Genomic DNA, 19,999 nt, shown 5'->3' with positions numbered 1-19,999 from the left:
GAATGTTAGCAGGTCTGCTTCTGAACTGGCGAAAACACAAGTGAAGTGAGCCTTTCCAACAGACATGACACGGGCGTGCCCCATCGATAACGGTAGTGAGCAGTTCGCTGGTTGCCAGCATCGTTGGTTCCACGTCCTTCGTTGCATGGCATTATCGGGAGGCGTGGATACCAAGCCAAATTCTTATTTTTTTGTGTTAGAAAATCATGAGCTAGGTCCCAAATCTAATTATTACGAGGGTGGTTCGAAAAGTTCTCGGAATCACCACGAGGGGCAGAGCTAGCGCAACGAGTTGTTCACGTGACATTCATTGGATTGTTGCCTGTAAACACGTGCCACGTCAGTGCTCTTGGAAGAGAGCTGTGGCGGTGTCGTAGCTCTGTGGTTGTCCCCGCGTAGTGATTTACGAAGATGGAAAAAATAGAAATTCGAGCAGTGGTTAAGTACTTCGTAAAGAAAGGTATGAAAGCAAAGGACAATCATGCAGATTTCCAGAATACACTGGGGGTCTCTGTTCCTTCATATTCAACTGTTGCCAAGAGAACAAATTAATTTAAATTTGGTCGGGAGAGCTTAGATAATGATCTGCCCAGCAGTTGGCCAAGATGTGCGACTACTCGAGAAATCATTGTAAAAGTGCACAAAATGATCATGAAGAATTGCCGATTGAAAGTATGTGAAATTGCTCAAGCTACCCAGATGTCATCTGAAAGGATATATCACATAACTGAAGAACCAAAAATGAAAAAATTATCTGCAACATGCCTGCCGCGACTCTTGACGCTGGATCAAAAACGAATGCCGTCGCCAGGGCAAAATTATACGAACAAAGGTATGAATTGAAACTTCCTGGCAGGTTAAAACTGTGTGCCGGACCGAGACTCGAACTCGGGACCCTCGCCTTTCGGGGGCAAGTGCACTACCAACTGAGCTACCCAAGCACGACTCACGCCCCGTCCTCACAGCTTAACTTCCGCTAGTACCTCGTCTCCTACCTTCCAAACATTACAAGAGGTCTCCTACGAACCACTGGCGGAAGTAAAGCTGTGAGGAGGGGGCGTGAGTCGTGCTGGGTAGCTCAGTTGGTAGATCACTTGCCCGCGAAAGATAAAGGTCTCGAGTTCGAGTCTCGGTCCGGCACACAGTTTTAATCTGCCAGGGAGTTTCATATCAGCGCACCTTCCGCTGCAGAGCGAAAATCTCATTCTGAAAGGTATGAATTGTTGCCACACCCACCTTATTCACCTGACATGGCTCCGTCAGACTTCCATCTCTTCCCAAAACCGAAAATTTTTCTTGGTGGACTAAGATTCACTTTTAAGGCAGAATTGATAGCCAGAGTTGACAACTTTTTTGCAGGCCTGGAGGAAACTCATTTTCGAGATGGGATGAAGGCACTGGAACATCGTTGGACCAAGTGAATTAATGTACAAGGAGACAACATTGAAAAATAAAAAAAAGTTACAGTGTTTTAAGAACTTTTTTCTATTCAGTTTCGAGAAATTTTCAAACCACCCTCGTAGTTTGAAGTTACACACAATTTTGATGTTCATTTTTCTTTTCACAATTATCAATTTTTTTTCTTTCAGAGTTGAAATATGTTTCTACTAACCCAATTTTACGGCATCATTAAATGTTTACTTATTTGTTTTATTACTTTTTTACTACTTTCGACATCGTGGCCTTGTATTAACATACATCGGGTGCCAACGACCAAGAAGTCGAGCGCCCCTAAACTTGACAACAACAGTAATTAACGAGATTTCTCTCTTCGGAGGATAACTAATTACGGTTCAAGAGAGGGCTATTGCGCAAAAGTTGACAGATCGCTCCCAAATATTTTGTCTGCTTTAGTGACGGTGTGTTAGATCCAAGTGTTAATTGGAGGAAATTTAGCGTTATGCGCGCTGTTCTCCTGTAGCATTAGTAAACTGAAAGTTAAAATATGGGAGGAATGTTGTGTGGTTGCTGCAGAACTTACCCGTAGCACCACTACGATTGTAATTAAATACACAAGCATTAAAATATAATACGCCGCAACTCTCCAAATCGTTAACTTGCCGACATTCACGGCAGTCTATCATGCGTCTGAAAATCACACGTGGGATTAGTTACTAAGCACGTAGAGATAGTTCCTGTATTACGAGGGGACTGATGACCTCAGATGTTAAGTCCCATAGTGCTCAGAGCCATTTTTTCTTCCACATTGGCAAACGACTCATCAGAGATGCAGATGTCGTAACAGGAAAACATGATGCCGAAGCCATAAAGCCTGGGCTTTTGAGAATGGAAGTAAGTAATTTCATCGGAAGAATCTTTTTTCACACTTTTTTCAACTTCTGGACGAATTTACGTTCCAAGAGTGAATCATGGCTTGGAATCGCTGATGATACGGACAGTCATATCATGGCATTCCATGGCACCCGTGATTACTCTCCGAGGTCCATTACTGCGAAGGATTATGTGCCCATTTTGGCTAATCATGTCATTCCCATGATATAATGTTTTTTTCTGTATGGTGATGCTGTGTTCCAAGACGGCAGGACTCCTGTTCGCACGGTCCCCATCGCCCAGAGGTGGTTTTCTGAGAACGAGTCTGAATTGTCGCATCTCCCCTGGACACCACTTTCACCAGATTTTAACATTATTAAGCCTTTGTTGTCTACTTTGGAGAGAAGAGTAGGTGATAGATATCCACCACCATCGTTACCAGGACTTGCCACTATCTTGCAAAGAAAATGGCATAAAATCCCCTTGGAAAGGATACAGAACTCGTATTTATCCATTCCGAGGCGACTGGTTCAAATGGTTCAAATGGCTCTGTGCACTATGGGACTTAACATCTGAGGTCATCAGTCCCCTGGAACTTAGAACTACTGAAACCTAACTGACCTAAGGACATCACACACATCCATGCCCGACGCAAGATTCGAACCTGCGACCGTAGGGGTCGCGCGGGTCCAGACTGAAGCGCCTAGAACCGCTCGGCCACACCGGCCGGCGAGGCAACTGGAAGTTGTTTTGAATTCTGATGGGTTTCCTTCACCGCATTAAGCATGTTTCTATATTTTTGTCAAACTCCTGTATAAGACACTGATTCATCTGTTTCTCCTGGAGTATCAATTGATCGAACACTCCACGGGTGTACTGCTCGTTGGACACTGAACTGGCAGTACACCGGTGGACTGTTCGAGTATATATTCAGGTAAAGAAGTTCGCAAGAGTTTTCCATGTATGGGCAAAGAATTCTCAGTATCTAGACGAGCGTTTCTGTTTAGTGACTGCATACATGCTCGGTTATTTGTGGAGTCCGTTGCTAGCAGGAGGTGGTGTTGAGGAAAAGTAGCGGATTTGGTGAGGTATAATTGAAGACAAAAAATCACATTTGTTTCCATGGAAACTCGAAGAGTGATGTTTTTGAGTAATTTTTTACTTGGTGCTGAAAGCTTCTGAGTCGTCTGACCGCGTCGTATTTTTCATCAGACTCCTTCACTGCTCGAGGTTCCGATACCTCTGCTGGGATCTTCTTCGGGATTCTACTGGAGTCCCTGGATGGCTGAGCGCTGTCTCGTTTACTTATAAAAGCCCGTTTCCTGCACTTTTTCGGAGAAGTAGAGTTACTGGGTAAAAACCTTATGGCCGCTATTGGTGGGCTGTCGTCGTTGGTAAAAACTGGAAGTAGACTTGGACAGACGGAGGCAATACAAAATATTATTGATGTTATTCGAGGAACATAAACAGTACCAGGAAACAACCGATTCAGTCACTGGATATCGGAATCCCTCTGGAAGTACTTGTAGTTCGATTTCTAAAGGGTATATATTAGTAACTTCGGAGTAGTTTTGAATGTAACCTTATACAACGCCGGTCAAAGTGAGGTTTGCGACCATTACTATAAAGACGGGATCTCCAATAAAATTTCCGAGTAAGTTTGCAGAGGAATATGTAGCGTACGGGCCCTGAGAGAGAGTGGATTTTTAAATAAAATTATATGGTTCCAGAGACCTTTTCAAGTCTCAAGCATCTGTGATGTTTATATACAGACGGTAGCGACGAATAAAGTTTGTACGAAGGCTAGGATTCGAACCAGGATTTCCTGCTCAGTGTGCTTATGCACATACCACTACGCCACCCTGGCACAGGGGCTTTGAATAACTGCACGGACTACCCTAGCACGCCTCCCTTCTCAATTCAAATTCCCATTCACGCCTCAGCCCACTTGGTTCTACTCCTAATTTCGAGCAGCAATGCGGAGACTCTCCAACTGGTGTTGGAATAGCACCTCGGCAGGATCCTGCCTGAAACCCAGGCACAGATATCTTAATTAAATGAAACTATATGCTTCCAGAGGCCTTTTTAATTCTGAAACATCAACGATCTGTATATGCAGACTGAAGCACCGAACGAAAATTTGTGGATTCTGGCCACGCCTACGAGTGGCTCGACGCCACGGAAGCTTTGCAGGAAGGAAGATCAGGGTTTAACGCTCCATCGACATATAGATCATTAGAGACGGAGCACAATCTCTGTATGATTCCAATTCCTTTCTAGGAACCATTCCCACATTTGCCTGTAGCGAGTTAGGGAAATGACGGAAAACCTAAATCCGGATGGCTGGAGACGGATTTGAACCGTAGTCCTCCCGAATCCAGTGTGATAACCACTGTGTTACCTCGCTCGGTACTGAATCTCAAAGGACATGACGAAAGAAACATTCCAAGTGTACTTTCCACAAAGCCAACGGTCTTGTCGCAGTGGTAACACCGGTTCCCGTCAGATCACCGAAGTTAAGCGCTGTCGGGCTGGGCTAGCACTTGGATGGGTGATCATCCGGTCTGCTGAGCGCTGTTGGCAAGCGGGGTGCACTCAGCCCTTGCGAGGCAAACGGAGGAGCTACTTGATTGAGAAGTAGCGGCTCCGGTCTCGAAAACCGACATATGGTAGGGAGAGCGGAGTGCTTCTCCATCTCCGCATCCAGTGACGCTTATGGTCTGAGGATGAGGCGGCGGCTGGTCGGTACTGTTGGGCCTTCATGGTCTGTTCGGGAGGAGTTCAGTTCGGTTCACTTTCCACTAACGAATTCTACTCGTACATTAAAAATTGTGGATGTTAGAGAAAAATATCTCCGGATGTTTATTCTCTTAGCAGAACGAGATACATGTGATGTTGGACTTAGTAGTGAAAACTTAGACAACAGACATAAAGTGTTAAAGAAATTGTCAGTGAGTAGAATCTTGATCTGTTTCTTGCTTCTCCAACAGCCATCGGCGCTGAAGCAAACCCGAATCGTTTCCGACGTGTTCTTTTGAAGTTGCAGAAATGTGTTCGGTTGGTGCGCAAGTTTGTAGCATTTTTCCATAAGTTTAATACGTGCAACAGTCATAACAGAGACTTAATTCATCAATAGTATATTCTCCTTCACCATTTACAATAGTCTGCCAACGCTGGGGTAACTTTTCCATTCCGCGACTGTAGAAATTGCGTGCTTTTGAGGAGAATTCGTCGAGCCATGTTCGTAGCACATTTCCTCCTAAAGACTGTTCGACAGAGAGCGGAAATGGAGAAAAATCTGAGTGCGCAAGACCAGGTGAATAAGGTGTGTGCAGAATGACTTCCCAACTCAGCCGCTATAATAGTGTTTGTTGTCAGTCTAGCAGAGTACAGGCGGCCTTTATCGTGGAGTAGCATCACTTCACGCCGTCTTGCTGGTCGTTGTTCTTGGATTGCGTCTTCGAAACGTCTCCGTTGTTGGTTGGCTGATTGAGGGGAGGAGACCAAATAGTGAGGTCATCGGTCCCATCGGGTTAGGAAAGGACTGGGGAGGAAGTCGGCCATGCCGAATCAGAGGAACAATCACGGCATTTGCCTGAAGCGATTTAGAGAAACCACGGAAAACCTAAATCAGGATGGTCGGACGTGGGTTTGAACCGTCGTCCTTCCGAACGCGAGTCCATTGTGCTATGATATTTTGCGTATGCAGGCAGGTCTTTGCACGGGGAGTTGCTGCTTTGTTTGGGCTCAACCATTTCTTTCTTTTCATTATGTTAGCGTAAAGACACCATTTCTCGTCATCAGTAGCGATACAGGACAGGAATGGTCGGTGTTGTTCACGAGCCAGTTGACGTGCAAGCAGAGATGCTCATATGGCCACCCTCTGGTTTTTGTGATTTTGGCATAGAGCATGAGGTACTCATACACCCGATTTTCTATCCTTCCCCACTGCATGCAAATGTCGGATGATGATGGAATGATCACAGTTCTACATCCACATCCGCACTCCGCAAGCCACCTGACGGTGTGTGGCGGTGGGTACCTTGAGTACCTCTATCGGTTCTCCCTTCTATTCCGGTCTCGTATTGTTCGTGGAAAGAAAGATTGTCTGTACGCCTCTGTGTGGGCTCTAATCTCTCTGATTTTATCCTCATGGTCTCTTCGCGAGATTTACGTAGGAGGGAGCAATATGCTGCTTGTCTCCTCGGTGAAGGTATGTTCTCGAAACTTCAACAAAAGCCCGTACCGAGCTACTGAGCGTCTCTCTTGCAGAGTCTTCCACTGGAGTTTATCTATCATCTCCGTAAAGCTTTTGCGATTACTAAATGATCCTGTAACGAAGTGCACTGCTCTCCGTTGGATCTTCTCTATCTCTTCTATCAACGCTATCTGATACGGATCCCACACTGGTGAGCAGTATTCAAGCAGTGGGCGAACAAGTGTACTGTAACCTACTGAAACGTCCCCTTTGAACAATTTATACAAGACTGTGCTTAAACTGACACACAATATTTTGTTAGCGCAACGCAATCTGACTTTCAAAATTCCCTACAAAAGAATGGCCCTGACTAACATTAAACTATACCTTTCACAAATCACTTACCTCACAAAAATCTTCGCTGCTCAAGCTACTGCAATACAGCGAGCGCCACTACTGCCAGCTAAATAAAAGATTCAAACTATGGAAGGCACTAACTACTGATAGGGATAGTTAGCAAATGAAAGATATTAATAGAGAACAAACAATGTATTTACCTTGATATCATCATATATAAATATAGCAGTTCATGACAAATTACAAATCTCCGCCATCTCTCTCCCCACATCCACCACTGCTGGCGGCTCACCTCCAACTGCGCAACGCTACGCGTTGTTCACAGCCAGCTGCCTAACACTACAATGGCGAGTATTACAACAATGCAAAGCAGCCACAGACTGCACACAGCACAGCCAGTGATTTTCATACAGAGGTGGCGTTACCAATAAAAAAACCTAAACAGCCTACTTACACTACTTCCTTTGTTTTCGGGCTGCTGCATTTCCTTAAGATTCTTCCAATGAACCTCAGTCTGGCATCTGCTTTACGGACGATTAATTTTATGGTCATTCCATTTTAAATCACTCCTAATGCCTACTCCCAGATAATTTATGGAATTAAGTGCTTCCAGTTACTGACCTGCTATATTGTAGCTAAATGATAAAGGATCTTTCAATGTATTCGCAGCGCATTACACTTGTCTACATTGAGATTCAATTGCCATTCCCTGCACCATGCGTCAATTCGTTCCAGATCCTCCTGCATTTCAGTACAATTTTCTATTGTTACAACATCTCGATATACGAGGTGCATTCATGTTCTAAGGCCTCCGACTTTTTTTCTAATTAACTACTCACCCGAAATGGATGAAACTGGCGTTACTTCTCGACGAAATCGCCCTGCAGACGTACACATTTTTGACAACGCTGACGCCATGATTCCATGGCAGCGGCGAAGGCTTCTTTAGGAGCCTGTTTTTACCACTGGAAAATCGCTGAGGCAATAGCAGCATGGCTGGTGAATGTGCGACCATGGAGAGTGTCTTTCATTGTTGGAAAAAGCCAAAAGTCACTAGGAGCCAGGTCAGGTGAGTAAGGAGCATGAGGAATTACTTCAAAGTTGTTATCACGAAGAAACTGTTGCGTAACGTTAGCTCGATGTGTGGGTGCGTTGTCTTGGTGAAACAGCACACGCGCAGCCCTTCCTGGACGTTTTTGTTGCAGTGCAGGAAGGAATTTGTTCTTCAAAACATTTTCGTAGGATGCACCTGTTACCGTAGTGCCCTTTGGAACGCAATGGGTAAGGATTACGCCCTCGCTGTCCCAGAACACGGACACCATCATTTTTTCAGCACTGGCGGTTACCCGAAATTTTTTTGGTGGCGGTGAATCTGTGTTCTTCCATTGAGCTGACTGGCGCTTTGTTTCTGGATTGAAAAATGGCATCCACGTCTCATCCATTGTCACAACCGATGAAAAGAAAGTCCCATTCATGCTGTCGTTGCGTGTCAACATTGCTCGGCAACATGCCACACGGGCAGCTATGTGGTCGTCCGTCAGCATTCGTGGCACCCACCTGGATGACACTTTTCGCATTTTCAGGTCGTCATGCAGGATTGTGTGCACAGAACCCACAGAAATGCCAACTCTGGAGGCGATCTGTTCAATCGGCAATCCCCCAAAACAATTCTCTCCACTTTCTCGATCATGTCGTCAGACAGGCTTGTGCGAGCCCGAGGTTGTTTCGGTTTGTTGTCACACGATGTTCTGCCTTCATTAAACTGTCGCACCCACAAACGCACTTTCGACACATCCATAACTCTATCACCACATGTCTCCTTCAACTGTCGATGAATTTCAATTGGTTTCACACCACGCAAATTCAGAAAACGAATGATTTCACGCTGTTCAAGTAAGGAAAACGTCGCCATTTTAAGTATTTAAAACAGTTCTCATTCTCGCCGCTGGCGGTAAAATTCCATCTGCCGTACAGTGCTGCCATCTCTGGGACGTATTGACAATGAACGCTGCCTTATTTTAAAACAATGCGCATGTTTCTATCTCTTTCCAGTCCAGAGAAAAAAAATCGGAGGCCTTAGAACTTGAATGCACCTCGTACTACAGCACCACCCGCAAAAAGCCTCAGTGAGCTTCCGATGTTATCCACAAGGTCATTTATATATACTGTGAACAGCAACGGTCCTACGACACTCCCCTGTGGCACACCTGAAATCACTCTTACTTCGGAAGACTTCTCTCGATTGAGAATGACATTTGTCAGTTCTCGAGTACACTGATGTGAATCATTGTGAAGTAATGCGTTCAAACGACCTTCATCGTGAGGGCCTTTCTGTTCGTGGAGAGTCAATAATGTCAAAACGATGGTCCTTAAAACAGGAAGACCATTTTCTTGCCTTGTTCTGTCTGATGGCATTATCCCCACACACGGCGAAGTTGTTCCTGGCTGCTTCCGCTGACAAAATGACAATACGCAAACTCAAATTGCAACAGTGATCTACAAATAAAAAGTGACAGTCGATAAAGAAACGTATAGCAACCGGGATACCAATATGCAAAACAAAACCGTTACGAACTTACGTACTAACCTATAAATAGCACAAGATATGCACTCACTGTTTTTGCCCTTTTTTCAAGAAGCATAACACTCTGCTTTGTACAAATACTACAATTTCATATTTTCTGGAAAGTTTACACTGTTAACTAGTGATTCTGGATATCTGTCCTTAGAACAGCAATTTCCCTTAATTAAACCGCAGCTGCAAGAGAGTTGTGAACGTTAGTTGAAGAGGGGTTTCAAGTGAATAAAAAAATGCAACCAATGGAAACGAATAACAGTTTATTTCGTATTATTTACTGCAAATAAATAAATGTAGAACTGTAAGAATAGTGTACAGGCCCATGAATACCTGAAAATAATTTGGGCAATTAGGTGCTTGTGAATCGAGTGAAGAGCCAATTTTTTTTTCAGGAGTGATTAAATGTCATTTGGACAGAGATAAATTGGACGTAATTAAAGAAAAATTGATAGGAACATATTTATATAGCAATATTCAGTGGAGCACTTCATTAATGAAAACCTGCGGATGTAACTGCCAATTATTATAATACTTTTCTAATGAATGCAACATTGTATGAGCTCTTAAACTGATGTCAGAAGAAAATGAGATTTTCAATTGTTAAGACACTTCTATTCTGTGACTCTTTCTCTTTAAGATGGATAGCGTTGACTCAATGTAGCTATATTTAATTTTTCTTGTTGCTTGTGCATAATTAACAAGGAAGTATAAGGAAAATATTTTGCAGGAAAATTATGTCTTTGCATGCATAAGATGTTGGATTATTAAAGAATGAATCTGTTTCTATAATTGAGTGTTTAACAATAATATTTTAATTTAAATCGAGTGAAAAATAAAACTGTACCTTGTTCCATTTTAAGCAGTTTTAACTTAGTATTTGAATAAGTATTACATATAACGAAATACATGCACTTTATAAACCTTTTTTCACAAAAACGTAGTCAACAAAGCTGAACACTGCCAACTGGAATGTAATGGAAAATAATAATAACTAGGAATGAATCCGGTCGAAGAACTCGAACGTATAGGAACTCAGTTTAATTGTCTTCGGTTATTTCGTCATTTGATTCCTTGTACGAGTATTTAGCATCACTGGGAATTATAAGGGACGCTGAAGGTTGAATCGAGTATCGTGCTTCACTTTTTACCCTGAACTTCTTCACAAATCCCTTTTCGGCTCTTCCGTTCAATATTCAGTATGCAGAATCGCCGACAAATGACTAGGAATCGGGATGAACACACAACGTCATAGTAAGTAACACTACGGTGGTAGAGTATTGTAGTCTTTCATGCACTAACGTGAACCAAAATGCTGGATTACAAACTTTTTGCAATGGCTGTTTTACACATTAACCCTGCTACGCTCACATTTTTTCTCAGCTTCATTGACCCAAGAACAGTTGATAGACAGTTGTCGCATCTGGTACACTGAAGCGTGGGAAGCGCTCCCATCCCAAGTACGTAATGCTATCACTGTTTTTTCTTTCTTTTCTTTTTTTTTTTTTTTTTACACTGAACTTATGATATGTTCTTCTTATAACAGTTCGTGGCCGGCGAATATTCCGTAGGTTTTGGCGAAGACGTCCTTGTTTATCAGCAACAATATCACCACTTTATACACAAAGAGTCGTGAAAATTAAGCTCGCATTTATCACTGGCGACTTGCGTAAAATATTCCGTCTTTCATGTTGACAGTAGAAACAGAGATCAAAGTGAAACGCCCATTTATGAATGGTGGCTTCTGTAAAATATTTAATCCTTCATGTTGACAGCATTCCAGATCGCATGGATCACTGTTCGAGTCATTCTGTCTATACACGTTCCTGAATCATTAAGCTGCAATGACCATTAAAAATTCGGGAACTGTGCGTTATTATCGTTGTCAGTGTTTATCAAGACAATCCAAACGCCTTAGGGTACGAGATTTAACGATGGAAAGTTTACACCACTGAATATGATGATGTTATCCAGTTGACTGCGAATCTAGAACTGTAAATCCTCCTGCATTTAGAACCACTTCTTTGCAGTTTTGGCTCCTCAAACTGTCGGAAACGTTTACACAATTATTTACGAAACCGAGTAGGTGCGGTATCGGCCGTTATCTGGTCGACCGCACTTTCAAATAAACGCGCCGCCAGTTACGCCGCCGCAGTTCCTACAGGCGCCACCGCTGCACGTGGGCGCTGGCCACGAACGATTACGTCATTGCCAATGAGATGCAAGCATCCCTTCTCCGCAGCTCCAGCGACGTGTGTACTTAAGTTCGAACATTCATGCACTGAGTCCATTTTGCGTGTGCACCAGTTGATTACAGTTACAAACTTTCATAGTGGCCAGGGCGCGAAATCTTCTGAATAGACGTTGTACTGAAGAGTAACAGTTTTATAAATCTTTTGTATCTGTATATATTTCTGTATTCAGATCTACTGTTAGCGACTGACGCTGCAAATACAGCAACGAAGTTATCTATTATTTTTACTATTTGATATTAGATGTAGAATAAATTAATGTCGGAGTTCTCCGTTCATGAACGTCATCTGATCCTTGCTCCTGTACCCACTAAAGAACCACGCAGCGTGCAAAGGAAGCCATAACGCAGGATGTGATAACCTCGCTTCAGTAGCAACAGTTCTGAAACGTTTCCAACGCAGAACATGCGCAATCTATTGGTATAGGAAAACTACGACATTAAGGCGATATTTTGTTCGTCTCTGTATGCCTGCACTACTACACCTCCCAAATGACGGATGAGGCAATGTTCCATTTGACATAGTGCAGAAAGAGTTTGATGGGTAAATCATCACACGTGTTCAATGATTCTTGAATGGCACAGAGGATTCTCGGATCACTTTGGTTTCGTCCCTTCCGTTCTGACCGTGTAGCTCTTAGAACTCACGGAGCGGCGTTGGGGATTTTAAGGATGGTGACACGCACGAGTGCTGTCTTTTGTCGCTGTGCATGTATCCAGAGAGCGCGAGACAGCGACTGAGGGGAAGGAAACAGACGAGCTCACTGAAGGCGGTACGTGGTTCGATTCAGTCACTGGAAACATGTGCCGCCGGAGGTAATGTTGCCCCATCTCAGTCAGTGGCACTGTCGCCGTCAGGAACTGGCATCTGGGGTGGCGTCTACCGAGAAGTCACCCCCAAATCAGGATCCCGTCAACAGAGGCGCAGCGCAGGTCACTGTCGGAGCCAGGGGGCGACGCCGCCTTCGTGGGGCTGGCCGATGTCCGGCAGTCCGATGGGGACGTCGTCAGTGGCGTTGGTGTGGTTGCGCTCGAGTGGCAGGACGTCGTTGCCCCCGGAGGCAGCGGCGCGCGCCTCCGGGCTGAAGTAGCGCGCCAGCACTTCGTGCCGGTAGACGAAAAGTAGCGCGCCGCCCACCGCGGCCAGAACCGCCAGCAGAGACAGCGACGCCCACAGCGCCGCCGCCCCCGCCTCGCTGCCGCCCGTGCTGGCGCCGGCAGTGCCGCCACTACTGGTGCCAGTAGTAGTGGCACCAGTGACGCTCGACACCGTACTCGCCGTCTCCCCTGGCGTCTGTGAGCAGAAAAATGGAAGATCAGTACCTACGCTTAACATTGTACTACTAACTTCCTTACTTTTCTTTTACCATTAATGCTAATCTCCATTTAACATTGTAACATTTAACATTAAGTGATGAGCCAAAACATTATGACCACAGGCCATCGCGAGGTTGTATGCTGCCTGGTGGCGCTGAGACACGTGGTGCGGTAAGACAACAATATGAGCGGAGCGGAGACAAATGGGCAATTGCGGAAATCCTCCGGCTAAAGCAAAAAGATGGGACATGGATAAACTGACTAAACCAGAGGTTGCACAGCGTTTCAGTGAGAGAATAAGGGAACAATTGACAGGAATGGGGGAAAGAAAAACAGTAGTAGAAGAATGGGTAGCTCTGAGGGATGAAGTAGTGAAGGCAGCAGAGGATCAAGTAGGTAAAAAGACGAGGGCTAGTAGAAATCCTTGGGTGACAGAAGAAATACTGAATTTAATTGATGAAAGGAGAAAATATAAAAATGCAGTAAATGAAGCAGGCAAAAAGGAATACAAACGTCTCAAAAATGAGATCGACAGGAAGTGCAAAATGGCTAAGCAGGCATGGCTAGAGGAGAAATTTAAGGATGTAGAGGCTTATCTCACTAGGGGTAACTGCCTACAGGAAAATTAAAGAGACCTTTGGAGAAAAGAGAACCACTTGTAAGAATATCAAGAGCTCAGATGGAAACCCAGTTCTAAGCAAAGAAGGGAAACCAGAAAGTTGGAAGAAGTATATAGAGGGTCTGTACAAGGGCGATGTTCTTGAGGACAATATTATAGAAATGGAAGAGAATGTAGATGAACATGAAATGAGAGATATGATACTGCGTGAAGAGTTTGACAGAGCACTGAAAGATCTAAGTCGAAACAAGGCCCCGTAAGTAGACAACATTCCATTAGAACTACTGATAGCCTCGGGAGAACCAGCCCTGACAAAACTCTACCATCTGGTGAACAAAATGTATGAGACAGGCGAAATACCCTCAGACTTCAAGAAGAATATAATAATTCCAATCCCAAAGAAAGCAGGTGTTGACAGATGTGAAAATAAAAGAACTATCAGTTTAATAAGTCACGGCTGCAAAATACTAACGCGAATTCTTTATAGACGAATGGGAAAACTTGTAGAAGCCGACCTCGGGGCAGATCAGTTTGTGTTACGTAGAAATGTTGGAACACGTGAGGCAATACTGACCCTACGACTTATCTTAGAAGGTAGATTAAGGAAAGGCAAACCTACGTTTCTAGCATTTGTAGACTTAGAGTAAACTTTTGACAATGTTGACTGGAATACTCTGTTTCAAATTCTGAAGGTGGCAGGGATAAAATACTGGGAACGAAAGGCTATTTACAATTTGTGCAGAAACCAGATGGCAGTTATAAGAGTCGAGGGGCATGAAAGGGAAGCAGTGGTTGGGAAGGGAATGAGACAGAGTTGTAGCCTATCCCCAATGTTATTCAATCCGTATATTGAGCAAGCAGTAAAGGAAACAAAAGAAAAATTCGGAGTAGGAATTAAAATCCATGGAGAAGAAATAAAAACTTTGAGGGTCGCCGATGACATTGTAATTCTGTCAGAGACAGCAAAGAACTTGGAAGAGCAGCTGAACGGAATGGACAGTGTCTTGAAAGGAGGATAAAAGATGAACATAAACAAAAGCAAAACAAGGATAATGGAATGCAGTAGAATTAAGTCGGGTGATGCTGAGGGAATTAGATTAGGAAATGAGACACTTAAAATAGTAAAGGAGTTTTGCTATTTGGGGAGCAAAATAACTGATGATGGTCGAAGTAGAGAGGATATAAAATGTAGACTGGCAATGGCAAGGAAAGCGTTTCTGAAGAAGAGAAATTTGTTAACATCGAGTATAGATTTAAGTGTCAGGAAGTCGTTTCTGAAAGTATTTGTATGGAGTGTAGCCATGTATGGAAGTGAAACGTGGACGATAAACAGTTTAGACAAAAAGAGAGTATAAGCTTTCAAAATGTGGTGCTACAGGAGAATGCTGAAGGTTAGATGGGTAAATCACATAACTAATGAGGAGGTATTGAATATAATTGGGGAGAAGAGAAATTTGTGCCACAACGTGACTAGAAGAAGAGATCGGTTGGTAGAACATATTCTGAGGCATCAAGGGATCACCAATTTAGTACTGGAGGGCAGCGCGGAGGGTAAAAATCGTACAGGCAGACCAAAAGATGAATACACTAAACAGATTCAGGAGGATGTAAGTTGCAGTAGGTACTGGGAGATGAAGAAGCTTGCACAGGATAGAGTAGCATGGATAGCTGCATCAAACCAGTCTCTGGACTGAAGACCACAACAACAACAACACACTACCGCAGTACGATGGTCAACACTGCTGCACGAACTACCCAAGCTGAGTGCCCTCCTCAACATAAACATCAATTGATTTTTCCCTTACATATTGTCACTACTGCCAGGGCCCTACGATATTGGCAAGCACCCCAGCATTGGTCGTAATGCGACGTCCTTCTACCATTGGTGATCTTGCCAATATCGGAGAGCTCTAGCTGTAGTGACAATATGCAAGGGAAAAATGAAGTTTATGTTGTGGAGGGCGCTCAGCTTAGGTAATCTGTGCAGCAATGTTTACCGTTATACTGCGGAGGTGTAATGGGTAGCAGTTTTGCTAGCAAGCAAGAAGACCCGTGTTCGAGTCCCGGCCGCAGTACAAATTTTAATTAATGTCGTCTGCTTCCATCATTATCGTAGATAATAAAATGCGACTTAAATGACTCACGGAACCAATTAATTATAAAAATGAGGAATCATTCTAGCTACGGTAAATGGGTCAATTGCGGAAATCCGCCGGCTTAAGCGACTTTCACAAAAGCCAGATTGTTGTGGCCCAGTGTCTGGGAGCTGGTCGGTTGTTCGTGTGCTACTGTCGTGAGTATCTGTGGAAAGTGGCTGAAGAATGATCGACATACCTTGGGAATGGAGGCTAGCAGGATAGGTGGCGATCTGTGGCAGATCTGAGACGGAGTGCTGGCGCTGGCTGACACAAGTGTTTTAAAACACACCATACAGCGCATGATGTTGAACATGGTGTTCCGTAGCAGAGGACTCCTGCGTGTTCCCAAGTTGATCCAAAACTATCATCAATTATGATTGCAGTGGGCACGGGATCATCGAGACTGGAACGCGAGTCAATGGAATCGCGACGTCTGGTCGGATGAATCCCGTTTATTGTTAAACCAGGTTGATGGTCGTGTCCAGATACGGCTGTTCGAAACATGCAGCTCTCCACGGACGCAGGCCGTTGGGAGCAGTTTTATGCTAGGGGGACATTCTCCTGTGCTTCCATGGGACCGGCGGTAGGAATCTAAGACATCGTGACAGCTGCGGACTACGTGAGCATTACTAGGGACCAGCTGTAACCCCTTGTGCTTGATGTCTTTCTCAACAGCGATGGCATCTTCAGTAGGATAACTGTCCGTGTCACAAGGCCAGAATCGTGCTGCAATGGTCTGAGGGGTATGATAGTATACTCACGTTGACATCTTGGATGCCAGATTCGGCTTATCTGTATCCGATGAAACCCTGCTGGGATGCTATCGGGCAACAGTTCCGCGCCCCACAAACCACCCGCCCGTAAATTATGGGAAGTGTGTGACGTGTGCGGACGCATGTGGTGCCACAAATCTCTGGAACCTATGAAGTACTTATCGAATCCATGGCACGCAGAATCACTGCTGAATTGCGTTCCAGAAATGGACCAACACGCTTTTAAGTAGCTGGTCATAACGGTTTGGCTTATCAGTGTACTTTTTTTCGCTACTGTAAGTAATTAATCTTTATTGTACTTGTACGAAGATGAATGAGATCACTGTGTCAGTATTGAATGAGATCCTTGACTTTGTTTTAAGTTTTGTGTGTTGACTTCTTAGTCAGTTAGTTATGCAGCGGTGGAGTACTCTTATCTGAGGCATAGTAGCGAGCAGTGATTTACCACCAGAAGGAGGCTCCTGCTCATACAGCATTTTGGTCTGAAGATGGCGTGGTCGAAACCGGTTTTACCAGAATAAATAAATTTGTGATCAAGTCTGATTTTAATAGTAACTAATAGCAGCGAGCATTTCAGTTTTTCAGAGAAAGAAATCTGTTATTTGTGAATCTGGTAAAAGCTGTCTGGAATACTTTATTACGAAAATGAAAACTCATTTATAATACTTTCTGGTTCTTTATACTGACGGAGAAAATTTTGGAGGAATTTTAAAGGTATGTTTGTAGTTTGTTTGTAATGAGAGAATTTTGTAATTTTTAGAGTCTTATTATGTTCTGCAGTCTTCTTGTCAATAATCATAGTACGATTTCTCAAAAACGATTTTCTTTACAGTAAAACCTACCTGCATGATTTATAGTTAAGTTATGAATCTTTTGTCGTGTGTGCATTGTACCTCACGCCACACGAGATCATACATTGCTTCTGACAAGCAGAAAGAAAGAAATTTGTAGTGAGTACTTTATTTTTCTTTAGTTTCTGCATCTGCTGATTTGTATTTGCTTTCGAAAACGCCAGTACATCATACAAAAAAAGGCATGCTGAGTAAGAGGTAAGTCAAATGGTTCAAATGGCTTTGAGCACTATGAGACTCAACTTCTGAGGTCATTAGTCCCCTAGAACTTAGAACTAGTTAAACCTAACTAACCTAAGGACATCACACACATCCATGCCCGAGGCAGGATTCGAACCTGCGACCGTAGCGGTCTCGCGGTTCCAGACGGCAGCACCTAGAACCGCACCGCCACTTCGGCCGGCTGAGGTAAGTCACCTTACATTCTTGTGCAAACAATGTGTAGTAGGGACTGTTCAGGCGTCGTGCTAGCAAGCAGACTGATTTTCATTGAACAGTATTGATGATGTCAAATGGTTATTTTCTTACGAGCAGAGAAGCAATTTATTTTTGTGGATATTCCAAGTGAAACAATGCACTTCATATCACGCAGCCTTCCTAATACACTTCTGTAGTGAGTTTAGGTTATATAGTTTTCATTGAGAACACAATTAACTTCTTTTGGTATTTAATTCGATTCATTTTCTTTATTTCCAACTTCAAAACTTTGAAGTTTTATTTCACGACACTGTTCACATGCGGAACACAGGGTCATCCACCCGTCAGTTTTGTTCACCAAATAAATAATGTACTTGAAATATATGTTACACGAGGAGAAAGTTTTTCTCACATACAGATAATTTCTTTTATAAAAAGCTTACAACATTCGTTTTTAACCAAAAAGAAAATAGCATTTCTCAGACGCATAGTTCTCGGGGGAGGTGGAGGGGATACAGTGTGTTACTGTTCCCAACTGCTCCCCCTAATATTAATTAAAATAACAATATATAAAATAATTTAATGTAATAATTATACTTTTTATGTAAGACCTTTAGCATAACATCCAAGAAACTGCAGTTCAGATAAATATGGCGTTTTAAAGGGATTTGTCAAAAAAATTGAGAAATACGTGTCTCACGCAATTAGTATAGGGTGTGCAATACCAACAAACTCTCACAACGTTGACGAAATCGTATCTTACACAATATAAAACCGAAGAATGAAGTGACAATTGTCAACATTTCTCTTAGTGTGAATACATGTCTGAAGACTTTGTGTGAGCACGTAAACGAGAGGAATGCTTTTTCTTTCAGTCGTTTTCACTTAGTTCGGGAAGTCAGTCATACTGTTTTTCCCATCTTAGTGGACGGTCTGTCCTATTTGCCCACCATCACACAAATGATTGTGGTTTGTCGGTTCCACCACTGAATTTACAAACTGTCGGATTTGCTGTTGGTGACAGATGTGGCCAACCTGGAAATATGTAGCTTCGTATGTCTGCAGGTCGGAGTGTAATCCTGTGCGGTTGGGCAGGCTCACCATATAAGCAACTGGCATGTATCCTGTGTAAAATATAGCTCCTAATTTCTGGAATTTTTGTCATTTTCGAGACAATTTGGTTTTCGTGCTACTTTGTTCTACAAAAGTTAGCTGTGAAATATGGTATTTGATATACATATAAATACGAGGATGTTCAATAAGTAATGCAACACATTTTTTTCAGAAAGCAGGTTGGTTTTATTGAGGATTCGAATTCACTTTGTTGTCGCAGAAGAAGGCAAGAAGCGCAGCCACCGTACTGTAGTGGTTAGGATACTAGCTTGATGCATGAAGGGTTGTGAGTTCAAGATACACCTCAACTGAAATATTTTAATTTCTATATTCGGTTCGAGTACATTCTACAAGTATCCACAAACGGCAAGAATCATTGTACTGGAATGTTCTGTAGCTGTGTATACACAGTATGTGTTGTGGCTGTAGGCAGTTAGCTCCGGGCTCTTGTGTGTGCAAGTGCTGAATAAACCTTCGTTAAGTGAAGTTAGTGTTCGTCGTTCATATACCTACACCTTTCTTTACGTGGCAATATCATTCCGCACTCTTTTGGCTACATAACTATATTTTTCAACATAATCTCCGCAATGATACAGGATTACGGAACGTCACAGGGAGGACATGTATGGGAATCGAACCCTGGACCCCGTGCTCTGGAAGGGATAACGCGACCATGAGCTGCGGACAGAAATGGCTCTGAGCACTATGAGACTCAACTTCTGAGGTCATTAGTCCCCTAGAACTTAGAACTACTTAAACCAAACTAACCTAAGGACATCACACACATCCATGCCCGAGGCAGGATTCGAACCTGCGACCGGAGCGGTCTTGCGGTTCCAGACTGTAGCGCCTAGAACCGCACGACCACTCCGGCCGGCAGCTGCGGACATCTCAGTCCGAAGTGATGAATCCGTGTTTCATCGCCTGTGACAATGTTCGACGGAAAATTGTCACGATCAGTCTCAAAACGCGGAAGCAATTTCACACACATGGTTCTTCGGTGCTCTTCATGGTCTTCTATTAAGAGGTGAGTAACGCAGGTGGCACACACCTTTGAGTTCCCAAAGAGGTGGACGAGTGTGTCAGCATTACAAACACAGACATTCTGTTGAGCAGCGA

The 19,999-nt window shown here is 43.5% G+C and overlaps 1 protein-coding gene and 1 pseudogene across 1 annotated transcript in view; one reads left to right on the top strand and one right to left on the bottom strand.

Annotated features, from left to right (window-relative positions):
* Window positions 1–4,736: 4,736 nt before the first annotated feature.
* LOC126476219 (5S ribosomal RNA) lies at window positions 4,737–4,854 on the top strand (annotated as a pseudogene).
* Window positions 4,855–9,647: 4,793 nt separating this feature from the next.
* LOC126473188 (carboxypeptidase N subunit 2-like) overlaps window positions 9,648–19,999 on the bottom strand; it is a 110,157-nt gene continuing 99,805 nt past the window's right edge. The window contains exon 5 of the mRNA XM_050100082.1: window positions 9,648–12,946. Coding sequence (XP_049956039.1) covers window positions 12,587–12,946 — 360 coding nt within the window. The 3' untranslated portion in view covers window positions 9,648–12,586. The remainder of the gene's footprint in view (window positions 12,947–19,999) is intronic.

Source organism: Schistocerca serialis, chromosome 4 (genome assembly GCF_023864345.2).
Source record: "Schistocerca serialis cubense isolate TAMUIC-IGC-003099 chromosome 4, iqSchSeri2.2, whole genome shotgun sequence".
Lineage (NCBI taxonomy): Eukaryota > Metazoa > Arthropoda > Insecta > Orthoptera > Acrididae > Schistocerca > Schistocerca serialis.
The sequence above is the reverse complement of the archived record's forward strand: the minus strand, read 5'-3'. Positions and strand labels throughout refer to the sequence as shown.